The sequence below is a fragment of the Manihot esculenta genome, chromosome 14, assembly GCF_001659605.2.
Source record: "Manihot esculenta cultivar AM560-2 chromosome 14, M.esculenta_v8, whole genome shotgun sequence".
Classification (NCBI taxonomy): domain Eukaryota; kingdom Viridiplantae; phylum Streptophyta; class Magnoliopsida; order Malpighiales; family Euphorbiaceae; genus Manihot; species Manihot esculenta.
This window is the reverse complement of record NC_035174.2, coordinates 21,421,695-21,446,404: the sequence shown is the minus strand read 5'-3', so window position 1 is coordinate 21,446,404 and position 24,710 is coordinate 21,421,695. Positions and strand designations below refer to the sequence as shown.

Here is a 24,710-nt window from a genome sequence, read left to right as displayed (position 1 = left end):
GAGACAGCTAAAAAGTTCAGATTCTTTCTGATTTTGAAATATCATCGTTACATGATGTGTTCACTAGGGTGTTGCGTACAGAGTCTCCAATCCCTTCACAACCCACTAGTGCCCTTGTTAGCCGCAATGACAGTGATAGACAGAATAACAGAGGTGCGCAAAGGGGAGGTTTTCATGGTGGTAAAGGATCTCAGCGTTCTGGGAAAACAGGTTCTACTTCTGACTCAGGAGGAATCATTTGTTATTACTGCCGCGAACCTAGACATACTAACAAGACATGTCAGAAACTACAGAATAAGAATCAGCGCATCGCGCATATGGCAGTTGGGGCCTCCTCAGATCAGGGAATTTTGATATCTGCAGATGAATATGCACAATTCACCCAATACCAGGCATCTCTAAAATCCTCTAATTCCTCTTCTATCACTGCAATTGTGAGTCAGGTAACTCTACTGCATGTCTTGTGTCTTTATCCTCCAAGTGGGTTATTAATTCTGGTGCTACCAATCATATGTCAAATAATTCTACCCTTTTGTCCAATCTTAAGTCTCATGCATCGTCTTTTTATGTTACTCTTGCTAATGGCACTAAATCTTCTGTCATAGGTTCTGGTCATGTCAACTTAACCCCTTTTCTTTCTGTATTCTCTGTGTTATGTCTCCCTAAGTTCGCATTTAATTTGCTTTCCGTTAGTGAACTCACTCGTGCATTGAATTGTTGTGTCTCATTCTTTTCTGATCACTGTGTTTTTCAGGATCTTTCGACAAAGTAGATTGTTGGTAGAGGGCGTGAGTCAGAGGGTCTTTACGTCTTGGATCAGCAACTACCTCCATCTCTTCGATCTTATAGCTCGCCTTATAGCTAAAGGTTACATACAAATTTTTGGACTTGATTATAGTGATGCTTTCTCTCCAGTAGCCAAAATATCTTCTGTTCGCCTCCTCATCTCATTGGATGCAATTAATCACTGAACCCTTCATCAACTAGATATTAAAAATGCATTTCTTCATGGAGAGCTCACCGAAAAAGTTTACATGGTGTATGTCGTCTTCGACGCTCTTTGTATGGACTAAAATAGTCTCCAAGAGCATGGTTTGGATGATTTAGCACTGTAGTTCAACAGTTTGGAATGTCTCGAAATAATTATGATCATTCCGTATTTTTTCGTCATAATGGTGATAGACGCATCTACTTGGTGATCTATGTTGATGATATTGTCATTATAGGAAATTATCATGATGGAATCTCTCAGCTTAAGCGACATTTGTTCAGCCATTTCCAAACTAAAGACCTGGAAAAACTGAAGTATTTCTTAGGGATTGAAGTGGCACGGTCTAAAACAGGTATTGCAATTTCTCAACGGATATATGCTTTGGATATATTGGAAGAAACAGGCATGTTAGACTGTAGACATGTGGACACTCCCATGGATCCAAATGTCAAACTTGTTCCTGAACGAGGGTAGCCACTTAAAGATCTTGCTAGATACAAAAGATTAGTTGGCAAGCTCAATTATCTCACTATCACGCGACCAAATATTTCCTTTGTTGTAAGTGTGGTTAGTCAATTTCTTCAAACTCCAAACAGTAGTCACTAGGATGCAGTCATTCACATTCTTAGATATATTAAAGGAGCTCCTGAATAGGGTCTACTCTACGAGGACAAGGGTCACTCACAAATCGTTGGCTATTCTGATGCAGATTGGACAGGTTCTCCTTCAGATAGACGATCTACTTCAGAATATTATATTATGAGTGGAGGAAATCTTATATCCTAGAAAAGTAAAAAACAAGGTGAGATTGCAAGATCAAGTGCAAAAGCAGAATATCAAGCTATGCCTATAGCAACATGCGAACTCATTTGGTTGAAGCAACTCCTTCAGGAATTGAAATATAGTGATACTGGCCAAATGAAGCTGATATGTGATAATCAAGCTGCATATTGCATCAAATCCAGTTTTTCATGATAGGACGAAGCATATAGAGGTAGATTGCCACTTTATTAGACAAAAGATTAAGTCGGGATACACTTCTATTAGCTTTCTTAACTTAAATGATTAACTAACTGACGTTTTCACAAAATCTCTTCGGGGTTCACGAATCGAATATATTTGTAACAAGCTTGGAGCATATGACATGTACGCTCCAGCTTGAGGGGGAGTGTTGAGATACTTTCTGTAAATAACCTAGATTTGTAGTGATTGTGTGCATAATTAGGGATATGATTGTGTGATATGATTGGAATATGATTAGGTTATAATTAGAGAATTAATTTCTTTTTGTAAGTAGTATATATACCCCAATTGACTTGAGGGGAATAATCAAGCATTTTTCTCTCAAAGCTTTTGCTTTCCTCTTCTTTTTCATCATCGTTTTCAATACTAATTGATTGATCGAGGATTATTAGGAGTTGCCTTAATAAGACCTTGTAATCTGTATATAAACATACTTCAATAGAGAAAATACACAGAAATTGCCCAATTGTTTCTTGTCTTGTTATGATTGTAATCCTTGTTGAGGAAGGTTTGACTGTTTGACCAAGAATCCTTTCTACAATAGGATTAATCCTTTACCACTAGGATTAGGGTAGAAAGTTATAAAAATCCCTCCAAATAACAGCCACAAATTTCATGAAGTCTTATTTTGGGAACAATATTGTTTTCCTTGATTAACAATATTGTTTTCCTTGATTAATAGAAGTCTAGAGAGAATTTTGTTTAACTTTGTGTTGTATCAAAAATTGGCATTTTATCGAAATTAGTAATTTCATGGCGATTCCATTCTTGTTTTCTTGTTCGATTATCTATGTTCTTGTTTATTCATTATTCAAGGGTATAGTAGAACGATTGGGAATTAATCTTGGCGTGTGACTTGATATTATTGTGTGTTGGAATTTTAGATTGCATTGTTAATATGGGATTCCGCATCATATCCTGTTTATCACATTATAAGAGTAAAATTACTTTTCTCATAGTTTATGTTCATGACATTATAATGATAGGAAATGACAAAGAAGAGATGACAAAGATTGAAGAAGCTTCTGGCTTGAAAATTCGAAATTAAAGATTTAGGAAAATTTCAGTATTTTTAGAGAATTGAGGTAGCTAGATCAAAGAAGGAAATTTTTATCTCTCAAAAGAAATATATTCTGAATCTTTTAAAAGAAATCGGTATGTTAAGTTGCAAACCAGCAAAAACTCTTGTTGATAGCAATCACAAGTTACAAGCAAGGATTGGTGAACCACTAGACATTAGTAGATATTAGAGATTAGTAGGCAGATTGATTTATCTCTCACATACTCTACCAGACATAGCACATGCAGTCAACTTAGTCAATTTATGCAGGATCATTATGAACCTCAAATGCAAGCTGTATTTCGCATTCTGCGATACTTGAAGTTTGCCCCTAGAAAAGGTCTCCTGCCCTCCAAACACGACTATCTCCATATAAACACATTCACAAATGCAGATTGGATTGGATCTCTAGGAGGTCAACCACTAGTTACTGCATACTTGTGAGAGAAAACCTTATCACTTGGAGAAACAAGAAGCAAAGTGTCGTTGCTCAATCAAGTACCGAATCTAAGTACAGAGCAACGTTTTAAATAACAGCAGTATGTGACAGTTTTAAGGAGGGTCGTTACCCAACAAGCCCCCTTGAGTTGCGGCATTACGTAATGATAATGGCCGTTACTGGCAATGATGTAACGGTAACAGCCATTACTTTAACACAGATTTCAAAATTCAAAGAATCCTTTTATCTTTTTCTGCTGCAGCCAACCAACCCTTAACTATTTTTTTCCTTCTTCAAAAAAACACTCCAGCAAGCAGCACAACAACTCAAAGTTCAAACTAAGTTTTCTGACTTTCTCTTCCTTTTCTCTCAAATATCTCAAGCTTTCCTAAAAATTTCTCATATCCAAGCTTAGATCTACCATTGACTACTTCATTTCAAGCTAATTTCTTCTAAAAGGTGAGTTAATACTTCTGTATTTTTAGTTTTAACTGTTGTATTTTTTGCTTTTTTTTTATTTTTGTAGATTAAATTGTTAGTTTTTTTACTTAAAAATGTACGTTGAGCGATTAGTTTGTCCGATCTATAAAGATTGTATGGTTTTTGTTAATTTAGAAGTTAGAACTTTAGACTATTTTTCAAAAATTATTATGAAATTAAATTATTTTTAGCTGCTGTATTTTTTTTGTTTAATTTTTATGGATTAAAGTGTTAATTTTTGAGTTAAAATTATATTTTGAGCTATTAGTTTGTCCAATCTATAAAAATTATATGGTTTTTGTTAGTTTAGACTATTTTTCATAAATTATTATAAAATTCAATTATTTTTAGTTGCTGTTTTTTTTTTTTAATTTTTGTGGATTAAAGTGTTCTTCTGAGTTAAGACTACATTTTGAGCTATTAATTTTTCCAATCTATAAAAATTATATGGTTTTTGTTATTTAGTCCTATTTGAAAGTTATTTTAATTAAATTAGATTATTATATCAATTATGTAAAGTTATATGTTGAAGTTCTACTTAGTATTTGTTAATAACAGTTGTTGAGTAAGACTTATAGTTTGACAATTAAAATTTCATATCTATATAATTTGTGTTAAATAAAAATTAATGTATGGAGTTGGGTTAAAATTAAAATATTAGTTATAAAAAAAATATTTGCCTTCCATGCTATTGACATTTGACATCTTTTAATTTTTATGAACAGATATTAAATATATATATTGAAAAAGCCTCGTGGAAGTGGTTCTAGTTCTACTCAAGGGGGTGGTAAGCCAAGTGATGATATTGGTTGGAAGTTTGCAACACCTACAGGGAAAAAAGGAAAAATGATTTGCAATTTATGTAGGAGAAAGGTCATAGAAGGGATAACAAGATTGATGGTACCATTGGCTACTATACCTAATCAAATTGCATGTTGTCAGAAAGTTTCTTCTAGGAAGGATATGGCCGGTGTTCTAAAAAAATACTAATTGGCTAAAAAGGATAAAGAAAAAAGAGAGAATTAGAAGAAGAAATTATGAATATAAATAGAATTGAAGATGATGATGATGATGAAGAGGAGGACATCGAAATGGAAATAGCGAGACGGGCGAGCATGAGACAATTGAAAGAAAATGAATTTAGAAAGAAACTGGATCTAGATTTGATGCTGGTGGTAGTAGCAGACAAGTGTTGAGTCGTTCAGCTACTACACGTGAGAGAGTTAGAAAAGCACAAAAATATGCAAAAATATCTATACTGGCATCTCGATTGGCAGCCAAAGAAGTTGAGCTAGAGAAAAGCAGAACTCAACAAAAGTGCCCCTATAAGGGTCTTAGGCACTCCCTCTTGAGCTAGTTTTTGAGATGAGTTAGGTCTGACCCAAATTTAATTTATTCCAACAAAACAAAGCAACCTAAAACAAGTGACCCCATAATACATTATAGAGAAAGCACATTCCAACAGTTCTATTTCGTAACAATGATGATATTATTACAAATGTAATGTTCAGAAAAATTAAAGGTCAAAAACAAGAGAAAACCAATTGCGATCATTGATAAAATATAATTGTAAATTTGATATACTTTACCAGGAAGACGACGATCATTGAGACCCCCATCAGGTACAAGAATCTCTAACCTACCCTTCAAAGGCCTCACAAATTTTCGGAGAAGATCATGTCTTTCCCGCAAGCTTTGGTGAATGACACTAGTATCTCCAACATAAAGGATATCAAAAGCAACATCTAGGAGATAACATCAAGGTAAACTGAATCCAGAGGATGAAATGAATTAGGGCTGCATTTGGCAATGCATAATGAAAATGTAATGTAATCAAATATTTCATTGTTCCACTGAAACGTAATGGAAAATTCTTCTACTAAATTATGCCTTACCAAATGTAGCCCAATTACACTTCCAACTTAAAGCATTTGACGAGCTACATGGCACCTACACTTTAAATTGGCTCATACACAAAGGATACAGCACAACTACACATGAATAGCACATATATTAAATTACAAAACGGTGGTTTCTAAAATAGCGACAAGGAGATAAACAAGAAAATAATAATAATAATTAAAAACCTGTCTATGGCTATCAAGTCCATCCCTTGCTGCCTTTGCTGCAAATGAAAATTTGGAGTTATAAGTAAGCATAAAGAAAGAAAGTGGAAAATTTTTTTATGAAAAAAAAAAAAAAGAGGAAAGTGGGGATGGGCGGGGTGTTTGAATGGATTCAATTGAAAATTTTTAGTAACCTATTTCCTGATTTGAACCAAACTCAGCAAATCGATTCGAAGAAGAATCCCAAACCAACATTTCTCCATCTAGTATACACCTATATGACATCAGTAAACAACAATTAGTAAAGACCAGATAAATAGCTCAGAACTTCTAAAAGCATTATGATGAGTCATTCATAAGATAACTAACTAAATATACGATCCCAATTATTCTCTGGTTTCATTTAGGGAATTGTTACACATAAATACTCATGGCATATGTGATGTGTATAAAATACATAGAAAAGCTAAACTCATAACATAAAACTTATTTGACTATACGCTGAGACTCAATATTAGGAAGTTGAAATTATGAGAAAGAGGAGCAGAACACCCCAAATCTGCAAAAAAAATTTCCAGTTATTCCTTGACCTAGCAGTCTGTTTTGGAAGCAAGGCAGGTCCAACCGAAAATCAAAACTAGATCGGAACTAAATATACCAAGACCGGTCTTGAAGCAGCTGGAACTGACTGATTCAATCCAGTTTCGGGCCAAATCAGATTTTTTCTTTGAAAAAAAAAAAATTCAATCACTGAATCTCCTCAAAACTAAAACTGGACCAAAGCTAAAAAGCAATCCAGTTCCAGTCCTCCTGAACCTTGAACCGGAACGGCCAGAGCCAGACCAGCCCATGACCACCCTTAGTTATTCCCAATGTGTATTGAAATTGAACGAATAAGCAATAAAAAAATAAAAAAGGAAAAGCCAGCAAAAATAAGATAGATCAAAACATAAATTTAAAAATAATAATAGTAATAACAATAATACCATGGAGGCTTACCTATCTGCCAGAACATTTTGAGTAATAATGCCTGACATTCCATGTCCATATTCAGAGTGATCAAGGAAGTTCCTGCACGAGTGATGGTATCAACGAAGCACGTCAAGTTGAGCAGTTCACCAGTTCTCAGAGATTGAATTCTATGAACTATTGTAACTGAAGCTTCACATTTGCAAAACGAGAATATTATCATTCTCGGCAATACAGATGTTCTAGATACTTAATGGTTCAAATTTCAACAAATAATTAAACATATTTGTTCCTAATTAAACAAACTATTGATAAACGACAAAGGTAAAAATTATTAGCAAAACCAAAACTGCTTTTGCCAAAACCTAAATTTATCATTTTTATTTCCTAAAGTACCATGGCTTATATCTTATCTTCTTTCTCTTAGATCTTATTCTCTCTCTCCTTCAACAATAACAAAGTCCTAATTGCTCTCCTGTACTTTCACAGTAACAAAGTCTTAATTGAACTCTCCCTTATTGTCTCAATCTAGAAGCATTTACAACAATAATGACATGCCGATCATCTCCATGGCCATTATGATCATCCATTAGCCCCTAGCTTTATTTACCAAACCTAGAAACCAAGTTAAAGCCTTGACTCTATTTAGGCGAACTATAAAACCTCAGATTCGAGCTATCTAAAGTGCAATTCCATTCTTTCTACCATCTCAATCGAAGCCAAATCCTAGTTAGTTAATGTCTAGCAAACTCAACAACTGCAATAACATTATTCTCTGATATGGCAACTTCGAATAGTTCAGAAAGAGTTTTGTGCTTAGCCACCCAAGTTATTTATTTTTAAACATAATAAAAGATCAAGAATCTCCAAAGCATCTTTGGTCCTACGAAGACACAAAGTAAAATTTTAAAGAGAAAATGCCTCTTTCATGATGCAGTTTTTAAAATTTGAGTTCTAAGTATGGTGTTTAAGGCATTGATAATGAAAATAATAATTTATGTTGATTGGACTTGGGAGAGCTCAATAGATGAATACTAAGGGCAAAAAAGAACCCTCCCCACATATCCCTAGGAGATTAGGTGAACAAAGCAAAAGTTTTCGTACATGAAAAACTAGAGAAGACATAGAAAAATGCCAAACACATCCCAATAAGCAAGATTTGAAATTGTCGACTATTTAGCTTCGATTGGTTGATTGTATGCTGCTTCTAGGCTATTGAAGGAGATTTCTAATTATTTGTAATTATTTGTTTCCTTTATTGTTTGAATTCTTTGTGTCGAAATTCGCATGTAAAGTATTTGTAAGAATCAAGTTAGAAATATAAATACATTCAAAAATTCTCCCAAAATCTTCATGGCATCAAAGCCCTAAACCTCATTTTAGTGTTTCAATTTAAATCAATTTGAATTTTAGGGATTCTGAAACCCTAAGCTACTGAATTGTTACTACCATAACTAGGGGCCTCCTTTCTTCTCACTGTCGATCCCAGCAATGTCGCTCCCCCCCCCCCTCGCCGGCCAACCCTCACATTCTGGTGACCGTTATCAGAGTGCATGAGCCACCTGTGCCAGCGCGTCTCCCTATTTCTTGTTGAATTTCGCCTGCCCAGTCACTAGTGACGGCTTCCTCAGCTTTTTCCGACCTGTTACTGGGGCTACTTGATCGGATTGGTGTTGGATTGGGTTACTTGTTATTGGGCAGCCACCTTTTTCACCTTTTGCTTTCCTTTGTTGCTTTCTTTTTACCATGGCAGAAGAAAAGGGGGTTCTGTTCCAAGTAACGATAATCCTTCACTGCAAATTATACTCAAAAAGTTTGATCAAAATTCAATAACACAAAATCTGGTTCAACATGACCACACAAAATCCTTCTAAAGGCCTTCTCAATTATTTTCCTTCTCTAACCAAAGATAATATCAAAATTGCTAATGGCTCTTTTACTCCTACCTCCGGAACAGGTTCTGTTATTTGTGCACCCAATATTAAATTATAATTTGTCCTTCATGTTTCTCATTTTCCTATCAACCTTTTATCTGTCAGTGCTATCACCAATGCTCTTAACTGTAAAATTGAATTCTTTTCTGATCTTTGTGTTATTCAATACCTTCTCACGTGGAATATGATTGGCAATGGTAGACTGCATGATGATTTATACATCTTGGAAGGTGATCCAGGTCCTACAGTATCTCAATCCTGTTTTGGAGAAAATAAGGATGTCAATCAGGAAATAATGCAGTGGCACAGACGATTATGGCATCCATTATTTTTCATCTTAGAAAAACTTTATCCTAGTTTGTTTGCTAGAACTCAATTTGGTTCTTTATTTTGTGATGCATGTGAGTATGCTACGCACACTAGAATCTCCTATCCTTCGAATCATAATAAAAGCCAAATTCCTTTTGTGAATATTCATTCTAATGTTTGGAGGCCTACTCAAACTGTCTCCTTATATGGTAATCGATGGTTTGTCACTTTTATTGATTGTTGCACTCGGATTACTTCGGTATATTTGATTAAAGCTAAAAATGATGCCTTTTCTTGTTTTCGATCCTTTCACAAGATGATTTGTACTCAATTTGATACTGAAGTGGAAATTTTGAGAACTGATAATGGAAGAGAATATATAGATGGTAGGTTTTCTGCTTATTTGGAGTCCAATGGGATAGTACACCAAACAATTTGTCCTTATACTAGTGCACAAAATGGGGTTGTTGAAAGGAAAAACAGGTATCTATTGGAAGTAACTTGATCTCATTTGTTCACCATGAATCTATCCAAAGCATGTTGGGGAAATACAATCTTTGTATTTGCTTATCTTATCAATCGAATGCCCCTCAAGGCCATTAACTTTATGAGTCCTTTGGATGTTCTACAAGGAAGAATGTTCCACCAAAAGTATTTGGATGTGTTTGCTTTGTCCATACTAGGAAGGCAAAAAAGTTAGACCCCAAGACCCTTAAATGTGTATTTGTTGGGTATTTTTTGACACAGAAGGGATACAAGTATTATCACTCTCCATCTAGAAAATATTTTGTGAGTATGGATGTTACCTTCAAAAAAACTGAACCCTACTTCAGTACCATCCACTCAACCTCCTCAAGAGGAGAATAATGAACAAGAAACTGTGATTCCGAATTCTGTGATTCTAAATGATTTGGTTCAAAGGGAGAGTTTCAATAGACAGCGGGAGACGTCTAATCAAGGCGAGAGAATTGGACGTTTGGATAAGTTTGATTTGAGGAGGTATTCAAGGAGAGACAAGCAGAAAAAGCTATTATGCAGTCAACTCAGAGTCAAGAATCTTCCTCTTCGTCTGGTGAATCACCCACAACTCTTGAATACTCCAATGATTTAGATAAACCTATTGCACAAAGAAAAGTTGTCAGATCTTGTAAAAAAACACCCTATTTCTAACTTTGTTATGAATCCTTGTCTCCCTCCTATAGAATTTTTGCCTTATATATTTCTTCTGCCTATTCCACAGGATTGGAAGGAAGCTCTCTGAGATTCTAAATGGAAGGGAGCAAGGGTTAAAGACATGAAAGCACTAACAAAAAATGAGACATGAGAGCTTGTCTCTCTCCCACCTGGGAAGAAACTAGTTGGCCGTAAGTGGGTATTCACAGTGAAACACAAAGCTGATGGTAAAATTGAACTGTTTAAGGCCAGATTGATTGCTAAAGGTTTCACCCAAACCTATAGAATGAATTATCAAGAGACATTTGCCCCAGTAGCAAATATGAAGTCAATCAGAGTCCTGTTATCTTGTGCAGCCATCTTAGACTGGGACTTACAACAGGTTGATGTGAAGAATGCATTTCTCCATAGAGATTTAGAGGAAGAAGTGTTCATGGAGATCGCTCCCGAATTTGCTAATGAGAAAATACAAGGAAATGTGTGCAAATTAAAAAAAGGTTTTGTATAGGCTGAAACAATCTCCCAGAGTTTGATTTGACAGGTTTAGTGGAGCCATGATATCCTTTGGTTACCAATAGAGCAATGTTGATCAAATTGTTTATTAAACTTCACAAGGGTAAGATCACCCTTGTTATTGTGTATGTTGATGATATAGTGGTGACAGATGATGACAAAGAGAAAATGGCTCAACTAAAAAGATTGTTGGCTCAAGAATTTGAAATCAAAGATCTAGGAAAGTTTCAATATTTCTTAGGTATTAAGGTGGCCAGATCAGAAAAAGGGATCTTTATTTTCCAAAAAAAATACATTCTTAGATCTTTTGAAAGAAACTGATATGTTGGGGTGTAAAAGTAATCACAAGATGCAAGTAGGAGTTGGTGAGTCTGTGGATATTAGAAGATACCAGATATTGGTAGAGAAATTGATTCATCTGTCACACACTTGACCAGATATAACCTATGTTATTAGCTTAGTCAGCCAATTTATGCATGACCCTTGCAAGACTCATATACTGGCTGTATTTCGCATCTTGAGATACGTAAAGTCTACGCCAGGAAAAGGGCTTCTTTACTCCAAATATGGTCACCTCCGAGTTGAAACTTTTATAGATGCAAATTGGGTAGGATCTCTCGGTGACAGGAGATCAACCTCTAGCTACTGCACAATTGTGCACAATTGTGGGAGGGAAGCTTGTCACTCAAGGAGCAAAAGACAAAGTGTTGTTGCTCAATCAAGTACTGTTGCTCGGTCAAATGTTGTTGCTTGGTCAAGTGCTAAAGCAAAATGCAGAGCAATGACCTAAGGCGTGTGTGAACTTTTGTAGTTGCAGAAGTTATTGGAGTTGAGATTACCTGAGAGAGAGACAAGATAACTTTGTATTGTGATTATAGCACAAAATCTAGTTCAACATGACTGAACGAAGCACAATGAGATTGATCGGCACTTTATTAAAGAAAAATTAGACTTCTACTGGGCAGCTTGTGGATATGTTTACTAAAGGGCTCAACAATAGAACCTACCATAATCTGATTTGCAAGTTGCGTAAGTGCGATATCTATGCACCAACTTGAGGGGAGTGTTGACTTATTTGCTGATTTCTAGTGATATGATTTGATTTGATTACAAATTCTAGGTATAAATTATGATCCTTAATTATCTCTGTAATTATTTGATTACTTACTTTCTTTTTAGTCGTAATTCTTTGTATATAAATAGTAATATAAATCACTTATAAAGATCAAAAGTGAAATACAAGAATACTCTAAAATTCTCCAAAATTCTTCAAATTATAACTACTTGTTTCCCATTTTGTTGGAATTCTTTGTGTAATGTGTATAAATTAGCATGTAAAGTATTTGTAAGAATCAAGTCAAAAATGCAAATAGATTTAGAAATTCTCTCAAAATCTTAAGAAATATCAACAGGCTAAGCCAAAGCAAATGTTGATGCTGCAATATAGCTTGTTAGCTGCAAATAACTAAGAAAGGGAGAGAGAGAGAGAGAGATTGAAAAAAAAAAAAAAAAAAAAAAGAGTGAGGGAGAGAGAGAGAGAGAGAGAGAAAGGAAGAGAAATACCAAAATTCAATTCAAGGAAACAAGTTATACCAATTCTCAAAAGTTTTGCCTTCGCAAATTCTTATGCATTTGGTGCAATCACCTATAAAATTGATAAAAAAAATAATAATAATAATGTGGAATTTTAAGAAACAAGTTGAGCCTACCTTGAAAAGTAGTGTATCTCTCCCCCATTCTTATGTATTTGGATGCGGTCACCATCAAATTTGCATTCCATAACCACTTCCTTTACATGAAGCTATTCAGAATAAGGTGAAGTATATTAAACCAGTAGAAGTAAAGCAAATAAAGGAAAGCACAACATATACGTAATGTACACACATGTATCTATTCCATGCACCTATATGTTTCTACACACGTGCATGTATGTATGAGAAAATTTTAACAATGACAAGGATTATAAACATAAAATTTGATGCTAAAACCACAAGAAAAAGCCCCTAAGCATATCTATACCATGCACTTGTGTGCTCTACTTCTACACACATGCATGTATTTATGAGAAAAAATTAACAATGACAAGGACTATAAAAATAAAAATTTGATCGTAGAACCACAAAAAAGCCCCTAAACTACGTGTGATTTTTGCTATTCAACCCTTGCAAAGTGTGCTTTACTGAACCCATTAGTTTAAACAACCTAAAAACATTCAAGGAACATCACATTATTTGCTATGAAAACAACACCACATAACAAACTGACTTCCTCGACCTCCCCCAATCTTTTTTCTTCTTTTACTTTCTTTCTTGTAACATCAACAAGAAATAGTATGCATTTCTTTTCTTTTTTATACACTTCAAAGTGTCATCAACTTTTTATAAGTATCAATACAACATTTTATTTCTGATGTTATATTGGTTAAATATCATAATACCAAATAGTTGAAAACACGCCTTCAGTTTGAGGCTCAATATCCAAAAGGAATGTAATAATATGGGAAAGTCAACCACAATAGCATAATCTCAGGAATCACATTATTTTAAGTATCTATATGCTACACTAATCAAGGACTAAGGAGATTACTCTAGGGTGTATGAAAAACCCCATCCCTCTCTCTCCTTTTTCACCCCATGTCACCACACAAGAGAACATGGGAATGTAAAAAGGAAATCCTATCAATTTGTTCCAATCTATGGTAATAAGCTCTTGAGTTTGGTCTTACTTCGCCATTGAGGAAGAAGACTTCCAATGATAGAGTATGTTTGCAAGAATAAAACTCAAAGGAATTAACAAGTACCCTCAACAGTGGTGGAGCATATGGTTTAATTCAATGCAAAGAGAATAACCTTACTAGGTCTTAACATGATGTGAATCCTCTTGAAAAAGAGGGGTGCCTCCAGGATCATACACACAGGTGATGCATGGTTGTTGTCAACTCGTACTATGAGGTGTTGGGTTTAGTCCAACAACGGGCGCTACACTTTGACGTCACCACCTAGCCCAAAGGAGCGCCAACCACCAACTGGCCATCTCCCGATGTCTATCACCAAAGCCACCACACATCCTTTTTTTTCTAGATGCCATAAATCCATGCATTGATGCAAGGGGTTTCCAATGCCGTATTTTGCTCGAGCTTCTTCTATTCCAATCGACCTAACATGGGGACTCTAGCCCAACAAGCTGCTACCCATTTGGCAAGTCCATGGAGTACTAGCTTATTTTCACTACTACAGTGTTTGGAATTTGGATCCTCCGTTTCTGGTCTATTCTGGTACTATTACTCTTGTTCTCGTGCTCAATTTTAGATATTGTATTTTTTGAGCTTCTATTTGTGTCATTGTTGAATTATTTCTTAGGGATTAAAGTGTCATGATACAAGAAAGATATTTTTGTCTAAAAGAATATATGTCCTTGACTTGTTAATAGAGATAGGAATTGAGTGCTAAACCATATAGTGCATCCATGACTCCCAATTGCAACTTACAAAAGATGATGGTGAATCATTTGAAAATTCTAACAGGTACAAAAGATTAGTTGGAAAATTAAATTATCTTGCGGTGATCATCCTGAAATTGCATGCTCTGTCATTGTTGTCATTGAGTTCATGTCTTCCCCAACATTTAATCATTGGACAGCTTTAGACCAAACCTCTTGCTATTTGTAAGGATCTCCAAGTAGGTTTGTTGTATTCAAATCTTAGTCACTCTAATATTGAGTTTTTTCAAATGTAGAATAGGCAGGATCACAACCTGATAAAAGATCTACTGCTGAATATTGTGTCTTTGTTGAAAGGAAATTCAACGCCACAGAGCAATAAGAAGCAGAATGTGATTTCTCGATCTAGTGCAGAAATGGAGTACAGGCTATGGGACAATCATTATGTGAGATAATCCAGATGTACCCATTATTGAATTATGTCGGTTTTAAGTTTTCATTATCAATAAAGTTAGCGTGTGACAATCAAATTACTGATCATATTACACCTAGCCTAGTGTTCTATGAACTAACCGAACATATTGATATTAATTTTCACTTTCTTCATGACAAAATTCAAGGGAAGTTCATTTCCACAGGTTATGTTATAAATTGAAGGCAGTTAGAACTTAGGAGACATCATTACTAAAGTTTTGTATGGAGCTAGAGTTGAATATAATTGTAATAAGCTGGGCATGTCAAATATTTAAACTCCAGCTTGAAAGAGAGTGTTATAATATGGGAAAATCAACTTATATCATATGTATTCCTATTTAGGATAGCAAAATTTTAGGAATTACATTATTTAGGGATTATACAACGCACCAATTAGGGTGGTTATTCTTCAAGGTGCATATATATTCTTTATTTTTAATGAATGAAATATAATTTTCCCTTTCAACATTACAAGGAAAAATAACAGTTCAAGAACTCTTTAATTGGTTTTAGTCAAATTTTAAAATATTAGACAACTCATAGCAATTTTGAAATAGCTAGATACTTAAATTCAGGATTTTTAATTCTATTTTCAGACAACAGAATTTTAAAAAGACATTGCATTATTAACTATCATGTTATGGTGACTTCAGTGATTGATAGTAACACAATCTTACTACTATTTCCTAGACAATAATCCATAAACAATTGTTTTAAGAAATAGAAGACGATGGCATGCAACTAAGCATATAACAAAAAGAGATGAAAGACATGCTAAGAGAGAGAAAAGGAGGACATAATGCTCTTTTTTTCTTCTTATTCCCTTGTTTTCTTTTCCAAAGGCTAACTGCAATAAGCCACTCTTGTAGCTTTCATTTGTGCCATAGCCCATTTGAAAAGAAACAAAGGTTGTACGTGTATGCTTGCCACAAGTGTACTGAGTTGCTATTACTAGATAATGCATTCAATGAATTAGTATATCAATTACAAATTACAAAAATACAATTTCTTTCAATAAATAGGTATTCAGATGATGAAAGTTTCAATATGTTGCATATCTAGTCAAACTTATTTGAATATATATTTCAGTTTTTCTGCTAAATAAAAAAAAATATTGATAGCACCATATTTTACTTGGCTTCTTGGTTGAGTTGGACAAATTATTTATTCAAGCAGATGTGACCAAAAGAAAGAGAAAAAGAACCATGGCAAAACAAAAACCTTTTTCCATGCAGATTGCGCATCACTAACTCTCATAGCTAGTTGAGGGCGCACAGCCTTCCCAACCTCAATATCCTGAAAAATAATGAAGTGTAATGAAAATGACCCAATAAATAAAGAAGATAGAATTTACAACGGTTCAGCAAAAGCTTATTCCATTAAACAAATTCATAAAAAAATAATAGTTACAACCACTAATGTAATTATCAAACACACTCACAAACCCACAAAACTCAAGTTAGGCTACTTCACTCTAGCTCATGCAAGAAGATAACTTTGCTACCCTCACAACAATTATTGCACCTCTGACAATATTATGCAGCATATGAATAAAAACAAACTTCCGTCAGTAAGATAATTCTCTCTAATTGAGACATAATTTGCAACAAAGGAATCTCCTTCTATAGGCACAAGAAAATCCACAAAACGAGTCTTGGTGAGATTCATACTCCAAGTAAGATTCAACTTCAAACTTCCCTCATTTCTCCTTTTAATTTTTTATAATATCTCCTTTTCCAATTTATATTTCCTCCAAGTTTAATTACTATCTTATTACCTGAGCCTATTTGAATTTGGATTTAACATTAAGATAATGTAAGGGCCTATCATAATTATATTTTCACATACAGGATAACCTTAATTTTTAGTGCTTATTCAAAAAAAATTGTTACCATTCCCTGAAATTCTTACAAAATGCTGATCGTTCTTAACAATATCCTTAACATACTAGTCACCTAAACAAGAAAATGTTGATGTATTCATAACAGACTGTACAACCTTGAAACTTAACAAAGGGACAAAACTGGAAAATAGAGTGCTACACGCTTAACTTTTTTGAAAATCTTGTAAAGTTCATGAAATGAATAGATATTGTTAGATATAAGTAAGATTAAGATACACAACTACATAATAAGCATAAATAAATCAAATAAAGATTATAAATCTATCATTCTTAAACATCATTAATATTAATTAATTTATATTCTAAAATAATTATGTAGAAAGTAAAAGTTTGAAGAGCTTAATTATTGGTCACGGTTGGTAACAGCCATTATCATTATATAATGGACATTACAATTGCAAATCCCGGGGCCCAACATATAACAACCGGTAATGGCCCCGTCAATACCTGTATATAACAGCTATTTGATTTCATGGTCAAACCTTCTTGAAAGTAGAAAGTTATCAACAGAATAATGTTTGGTTTGGATTATAAATTAAAGAAATTCATAAGATGCCACTTACTTCAAACTAGTAACTTATTCTAAAGTTACACTTAGACCAAATAGAAGACTAGATTATCCTAATAATTTTCAAAATTGCCAACAGTATCTTTGATTTAACAAACTCTCAATTATTTAAAATACCATATACTCTTTCTGGCCACTTTCACAAATTAAGTTACCTTTAAGCACCCAGTAACCAAAGGCTTAAACTAATTAAAAGTAAAGTAAATTTACCTAACAACCAACTACTTTATTTAAATTAACTCATAAGTTAACAAGTACATTTTTAAGTCAAAGATTAAAGTAATTAGCTACCAAAACCAAACACGCTCTTTAAGAAGTCAACAATTGTAAATCATTGACTGGCATTAATATATGAATTTCATATCAACTATGCATGCATTAATCACCTATAACTATCATATGTATATTCACATTACAAGTTTAAATATATCCAAAACATTTTCTAGAAAACATGATGTAGATATAACCTTTGAATGGATAAACAAACCTGGCGCTTGTGCCTTTGACTTCGATCCTTCAGCTTTTCACATACCAGTTTTAAGTCACATGTAACATTAAACAAGTCCTCCGCATCAGGATGAAATTCATGGAAAATGCTCTTTTCACTAATTCCCAATTTCAAATCTGGAACAAATTTATAAATGCTTTCAACAAAAGAAAAAAAAAGGGAAAAAGAAAAAGTTTCCACTAGCCCTGGATGTTCCTAGTCAGTACCTTTGAGAATTATCATGATAATCCACTTCATTTCCTGAGCATTTGTCTTCTTAATCAGAGTGGAAAGCACTGAAGTTTTATCTGCCCTGTTCTCATGGTTGTCAAAGACAAAAACAGAGAATTAGTGCTATAATTCACTGTTAACTATTTTGTCCAAAGTCAACAGTGTTTTCAAAAACTAAAAGCATCTATTCCCCTTTCCAATTCTATGCTAAAATTGCAAAAATTCAATGCAAGTTTAACTTACATAATATCCTTAACCTTTTTACCTTTAAAACAGGTAAATGCCATTAAGTAAAGGGATTTTTTTTATCAAAAGTAAGGGATCAAATGCTTCAAAATTCGCAGACATGCTTAATCTAGCTATTTATTCTACTAACAAATGATGTTGAGCAATACAGCCAGCCAAAATATGCTATTTAGAGATAATAATAATAATAATAATAATACCAATAATTTATTGTAAATTTTTTATGTGCTAGTGTTATGTCCTGGATACGGATCGCGTTCTGGCCTTTTGAACTCGTTAAGAGAGAGTTCAGATCTCAATTTTGATGAAATAAATTTGTTTATTTTATTTCTGATTTTCCAGCAATATATATACAGAATAGTGTTACTATTTAACACAATTATACTAGGATAGGAGTCCTACGGAATAAGAAAACAAAGAGATAAGATAAAGCAATCTAATCCTAAAATAAATCAAGTGCTTAGCAATCTAATCCTAAAATAAATTAAATACTAGAAAAGAGTCCATAACATCACTCCCCCCAGACAAAGAGCTTGTCCTCAAGCTCAAAGGCCCATTAAATTAAAACCTCCCGATTGCTTCTTCAGTCAGGGTGTGCTTTCACTTGGATCACCTCAATCGTCGACTTATAACCAAAATAACATCTTACATTGATGACCCGTAGTATAACATTCATCACAATTGTATAACTAACCCTTCACACATCTATTTGCCATTTCGCCTTTAGTTAATCTCTTTACCATAGGACCTTGGGTGCTATTGTTATGACTAACTGTAGACACTGCCGAGTATTGGTGCTTTGGTTTTGGAGTAAAGTGGATGATGAGTGATGTGTGCATGAGGGAGCAATAATTTTCAAACTCAATCATTCTTCAAGAATACAAGCTCCAAAATTCAGAATGGACTTTCGAATCATGAGAAATCAAGTTATCATCAATTAATTCAAGACTTGTAAAATGAGAACTATATTTGGGAAGCATAAGAGAAAAAGAAAATAAGTAACACACTTTTCAACACATGTGAAAGCGCAATACAATTTTAGATCGCGTAATGCATGTATGGCCAAAATGCATCTAGCCAATTTTATTATTTTAATATTTTAGTATTTTATTATATTTGTTTTAAATTAATTTGGTCTATATTAAAAGCCAAATTCGTGCAGAACTATTGGGAAGAAGATTTCTCTAAGACAATATACGAAAAAGATTTTTAATGTAATGTAGGTTTGACTATTTAACTAAATACCTTCCTCATATTGTAATTACACTTTCCTACACTAGAATTAGGATTTCGAGACTATAAAAACACACTTAAGGCGGCAGCCACAAATTATTGAGAATAGAATGAAAGAAATTAATATTTCACTCCATAATGAGAATTTATTCTTAGAACTTTAGTTCTTCTCCATTATTTAGTAACTTATCAAGGTTCAACCTTGGGGCATTCTAATATGGGTTTTCTTCATACTTAGTTAACTTATCAAGCTAGAATTGTTTGATTATCTATATTTCTAATCCCAATTGTTGATTAAGGGTGTGATAGAGTAGCCTCTGAAAATTATCTAAGTCTCATTCGTTGTCAAGTGTGTGTTTGGGGTTCTTAATCACGAGTTAATCCTGAGTTCCGCATCAATTGGTATCAGAACTCAGTGATAGATAAATTCCTATTTATCTATGTCTATTTATTTCGTAATTTTTATTTTGGTTTTTGTTTTTGTTTATTTTTATTTTTATTTCGTTATTTCATTATTTTAATTTATTTCATAGTTTTGGTTTGCAAAAAAAAAATCAGTTATATTTCTGTAAAAAAAAGAGAGAGATGTCAAAGTTCATTGCTTCATTCGAGAAATTTCAAGTTGAATTCAATGCTTTTATGAAAATCTTAGATAAAGCCATCTATGAAGAGAATGCAAGAGCCACCAATTGTGACGTCATTAATCTGATCAAGGGCGAGAAATTGATATTCACTCAAGTTGTGGAGATTATTCTATTGAAGAAGTCTAAGGAGATGAGATAAAAAGCACTTTAGTAGATCAATTCCAAGGAATCCAAGTTGCTACTGTAATTGTTGAAATGGATAACCAATGTGAAGATGGTTATGTGTACATCGATCCTTTTCTCACTATTATGCTTGTTGATTCGAGGACGAATCATCTTGAGGAGGGAGGACTTGATGTATGCATAAAGGAGTAATAAAAAATTTGAAGCATAAGAGAGCTCAATGAATCTTTAAACATGCAAGCTATGAAACTCAAAACCAACTTTTAAATCATCCAATATCAAATACCATATGTGGAAGACTTATTTTATGAACAATATTATTTTCCTTGATTTAATAAAATTCTATAAAGAATTTTGTTTGACTTTGTGTTGCATCAAGAATTGGCATCTTATTGAAGTTAGTAACTTCGTGGGGATTCCATTCTTGTTTTCTTGTTTAATTATCTACGTTCCTGTTTATTCATTATTCAAGAGTGTAGTAGAACGTTTAGGAATTAATCTTGGCACGTGACTTGATATTATTATGTATTGGGATTTTAGATTGCATTATCAATTTGGGGTTCCACATCAATTCAAGAACACAAGCTCCAAAAACACAATTTCAGATTGCGTAATACATGTATGGCTGAAATGTACTTAGGCCAATTTTGTTATTTTGGTATTTTAGTATTTTATTAGATTTGTTTTAAATTAATAGAAGCCAAATTTGTGCAGCCCTATTAGGAAAAAGATTTCTCCAAGACAATTTAGGAAAAGGATATTTAATGTAATCTAGATTTGACTATTTGACTAGTTACTCTTCCTATATTGTAATTACACCTTCCTATACTACAATTAGGATTTGAAGGCTATAAAAACAATCTTAAGGTAGCAGCCACGAATTATTGAGAATAGGATGAAGAAATTGATATTTCTCTCTATAATGAGAATTTATTCTTAGAACTTTGGTTCTTCTCCATTGTGTAACAATTTATCAAGGTTCAACCTTGTGGCATTCTAATATGGGTTTTTTCCGTACTTAGTTAACTTATCAAGAATTTCTTATGGCATTCTCAAGCTGGAATCGCTTGATTATCTATGTTTCTAATCGCAATTGTTGATTAGGGTATGGTAGAGCAACTTCTGAAATTATCTAAACTTCGTTTGTTGTCAAGTGTGTGTTCGGGATTCTTGATCACGAGGTGATCTTGGGTTTCACATCAATGAGAGTGCATATTGTTTATTTCCCACCTAAGTTGGTGAAAAATTTCCTACATCTCCTTTTTGCATCAAAGTCTGTCTTTTTTCAAAGGTCCTTGCTAAGCTCATGGCTGTTGCAAGATTGGGTGGATTTTGAAGTTGCACATCCATTCTGATCAATTCAATTGATCCAGCTGTGAACATCTCCACCTGTTGTGCTCATGTGATTGAGTGTACCCTTGCTAACAAAGCCTGAAATTCGTGTTGGTACTCTTCCTTGCTGCTGGTTTGTTTCAAGTTGGCCAACTCATCCAAAGGATTGTTTCTTAGTGGAGGTCCAAAGCGCTGGTGGGAATAATTTTAAAGGTGTCCCAACTTATTCTTGATTCTTCTTGTTCTAGTTTAAAAATCCATAATTGAGCCTCTCCAATCATATGGAATGAAATGCCGCGAGTCCCACTTTGTCGACCTTTGATTGATGAAAAATTGATCACAACAATTCAGCCATCCCAATGGGTCCTCTGTGCCATAATAAGTAAGGAAGTCCAGCTTAGTATAACCAATACTACTGTAGTTACAGGTCTAGTATCAATCTAATCTTCAGTTCTCTTTAGAAAGTCTGATTGGCTACTGCTATCTGTTCCCATTTCAGGCTCTTGGTTCTTCTTTTGTTCAGCCTCTTGGGCCAAAGTTAATTGCTTGGCTATGGTCTCAAGTAATCCTCGAATCTCCCTTTGTTCCTAACATTGTTGTTGGTAATGTTCTTCCGAGAGTTTGATATGCAATAGATTATTTTGATCTCTCATGACGCTAGGCTCTAATACCAATTTGTTATGTCTCCTAGATATGGATCATGTCACAGGTCTGTTTACAATAAAATCAATGTCCAAGGCCAAAGTCGTTGGTTTTTCTTGATTCTTTCCTCGCCCAATTGTTGTTGTTGTGTGTTCAATGAAGGGAGCTCTGACCTTTTGAACTCGTTAAGGGAGAATTCAAATCTCAATTTAAATGAAATAAATCTGCTTATTTTATTTTTGATTTACCAACAATATATATAGAGAATAGTGTTACTGTTTAACATAATTTTACTAGGATAGGAGTCATAAGGAAAAAGAAAATAAAGAGATAAGATAAAAGAATCTAATCCTAAAATAAAGGATAAAGCAATCTAATCCTAAAATAAATCAAATACTAAAAAAGAGTCCACAACAGCTAGTATCACAAGTAATTTGATAGAAATTTTTTCTTTGATTTCAGGCCATGGAACTATTAAACAATTAAAATCGCTTTGAAAAAGTATCATAATAACAGTCAACATGGTATACCTGTTTTCATTTAAAGCCAACCTATCAAGCAAGTCATTCAATTCCTTGATTGTTAGCCCAGCTGATGACATTACTTGCCTGGATTGGAGTACCTATTTACCAAGCAGCAATAGGACAAGGTTAAAAACAGAGTGCCAAATTGAACAAAAGAATTAGGTGCTAAGCATACTTTAGGAGAAGTCCCACATTCACATATGGACTATTGAGTCAGTATTATAGCTATCTGATTTAGAAGACTTTTTGAAGCACCATTTATCATAATAGAATAGAAAAGGAAATCTCTACTTCGAGAATTGAATTTAATAAGGAGGAGAAAAGAAAAATAATAAACCACTACTAAAGCAGTAACTTCGACAGTGGAACTTCTATAAGCTATCAAATAAAAAGCAATAGGCAAAATACAAGATTCACTTCAGAAGCTTTGGGACGAGAGAAAACGAGGTTATTTTGGGGATGGATTTGAAGGGGCCATTGTTTACTGAAGCAGTTATTTATTTTTGTTATTGTTTATTCTTGTTATTCTACATTTGCAGCATTTTAGAGGAATTTCTTTGCCGATAATCCAAGAAATTGAATGGGTTTCTTCTTCATTTCCATATTGAGTGATCATGTTCAGTTACCCAAATGATAAGGATTTCTCCTAACTGAAACATAAACTCTTAGTTTCAATCAGTAATTTACAAAAATAAATAAATTCGCACCTCGAAGGCGACGAGAGAGAAATTTCCGGCATTAACGCCGGTCTTGGCGCCTCCTTTCCGCCAATTGAAAAGACGAAGAGCATCTGGGGACTCCTTGGAAAGGCCGAGAGCGTCGACGAGGCAGGTGGCAAGAACCGACTCCTTGAGTCCATAAGAGCCCCTCTCTCGGTCAAGACTCGGAAGGATCAACCGAATTGCGGAGAAGTAGTCTTCAGGCTTGCAGAAAGTGTCAAGAAACTTACGAAACTTGGAGCGCTTCTTGGCGGAGTATTTTGTCTTCTGAATCCACTCGAATAGACTCACCATCACACTGAACTTGGTTTCACCCGTCATTTTTTTTCCTGCGGCTTCTACTGTAGTAAATTGCTCAGCTCTTCTTCGCTTAATTCGAATACGGCGAGCACTGCCGGAGCCCAATGCGCGCAGATAAAGCTAATTCAATTATTCACTTAGAGAGCTAAATAAATTCTGACGTAATATAATATATTTTTTATAATAAAATTTTATTTTTTATAATTTTAAAAATTATTTATTATTTTTATGCATTTTTAATTTTTATATTAATTAAAATATTAATCTTTTTATATTTTAAATTGTAAAAAAAATATTTTAATATTAAAAAATATTGTATTAGATCAAGACATAATTAGTTCTAGTAAAATTATATTGATAAAAAAATAAAATTAAATTTATTTGGCTCTTAAATAAAAATAAGGGAGTTTAATTGAATTTATTTCTATTATAATATACTCAAATGCCACCACTTTCTGTAACATGTAGGTAGGGGTGAGCATTCGATCAGTTGGGTTCAAAATCGAATCGAACCGAATAAACCGAAAACTGAAATTTTAGTGTTTATGAAAACCGAATCGAACTGATTTTAGTCAGAAACCGAATCGAACCGAACCGGTTTGATTCGGTTCGATTCGGTTCTGTTTGATTGGTTTCGATTTTTAATAATTTGTTTATTTTTTACACTTTATTTTGAGTATTTTAAAATTTAATTAAAATATTTTAATCTTAATATAATTTAATTTCTCTATATTATTAAAAAAACATATTATTTTCACTAATCAGTTCGGTTCGGTTTTTTCAATTTTTTTCTGATCAAAACCGAACCAAACCGAAATAACCGAAATTTCTGAAATTAAAAACCGAACCAAACCGAAATGTATAAAAAACCGAATCAAAATTTCAAATC

General features: G+C 33.7%; 1 protein-coding gene across 5 annotated transcripts in view; it reads right to left on the bottom strand.

Annotated features, from left to right (window-relative positions):
- Positions 1-23,950, bottom strand: part of LOC110600384 (DNA ligase 4) — a 65,733-nt gene extending 41,783 nt beyond the window's left edge. For 2 of the 5 annotated variants that reach the window (XM_021737232.2, XM_043950031.1), the window contains exons 1-11: positions 23,510-23,950; positions 22,809-22,900; positions 18,055-18,140; positions 17,828-17,964; positions 16,091-16,165; positions 12,667-12,758; positions 7,059-7,130; positions 6,254-6,333; positions 6,081-6,118; positions 5,978-5,984; positions 5,583-5,738 (exon numbers count right to left, since the gene is read on the bottom strand). In XM_021737232.2, the coding sequence (XP_021592924.2) occupies positions 5,583-5,738; positions 5,978-5,984; positions 6,081-6,118; positions 6,254-6,333; positions 7,059-7,130; positions 12,667-12,758; positions 16,091-16,165; positions 17,828-17,964; positions 18,055-18,140; positions 22,809-22,900; positions 23,510-23,842 (1,168 nt within the window). In that variant the 5' untranslated portion in view covers positions 23,843-23,950. The remainder of the gene's footprint in view (positions 1-5,582; positions 5,739-5,977; positions 5,985-6,080; positions 6,119-6,253; positions 6,334-7,058; positions 7,131-12,666; positions 12,759-16,090; positions 16,166-17,827; positions 17,965-18,054; positions 18,141-22,808; positions 22,901-23,509) is intronic. The other 3 variants (XM_043950028.1, XM_043950029.1, XM_043950030.1) reach the window with 3 other exon arrangements.
- Between the last annotated feature and the right edge of the window lie 760 nt (positions 23,951-24,710).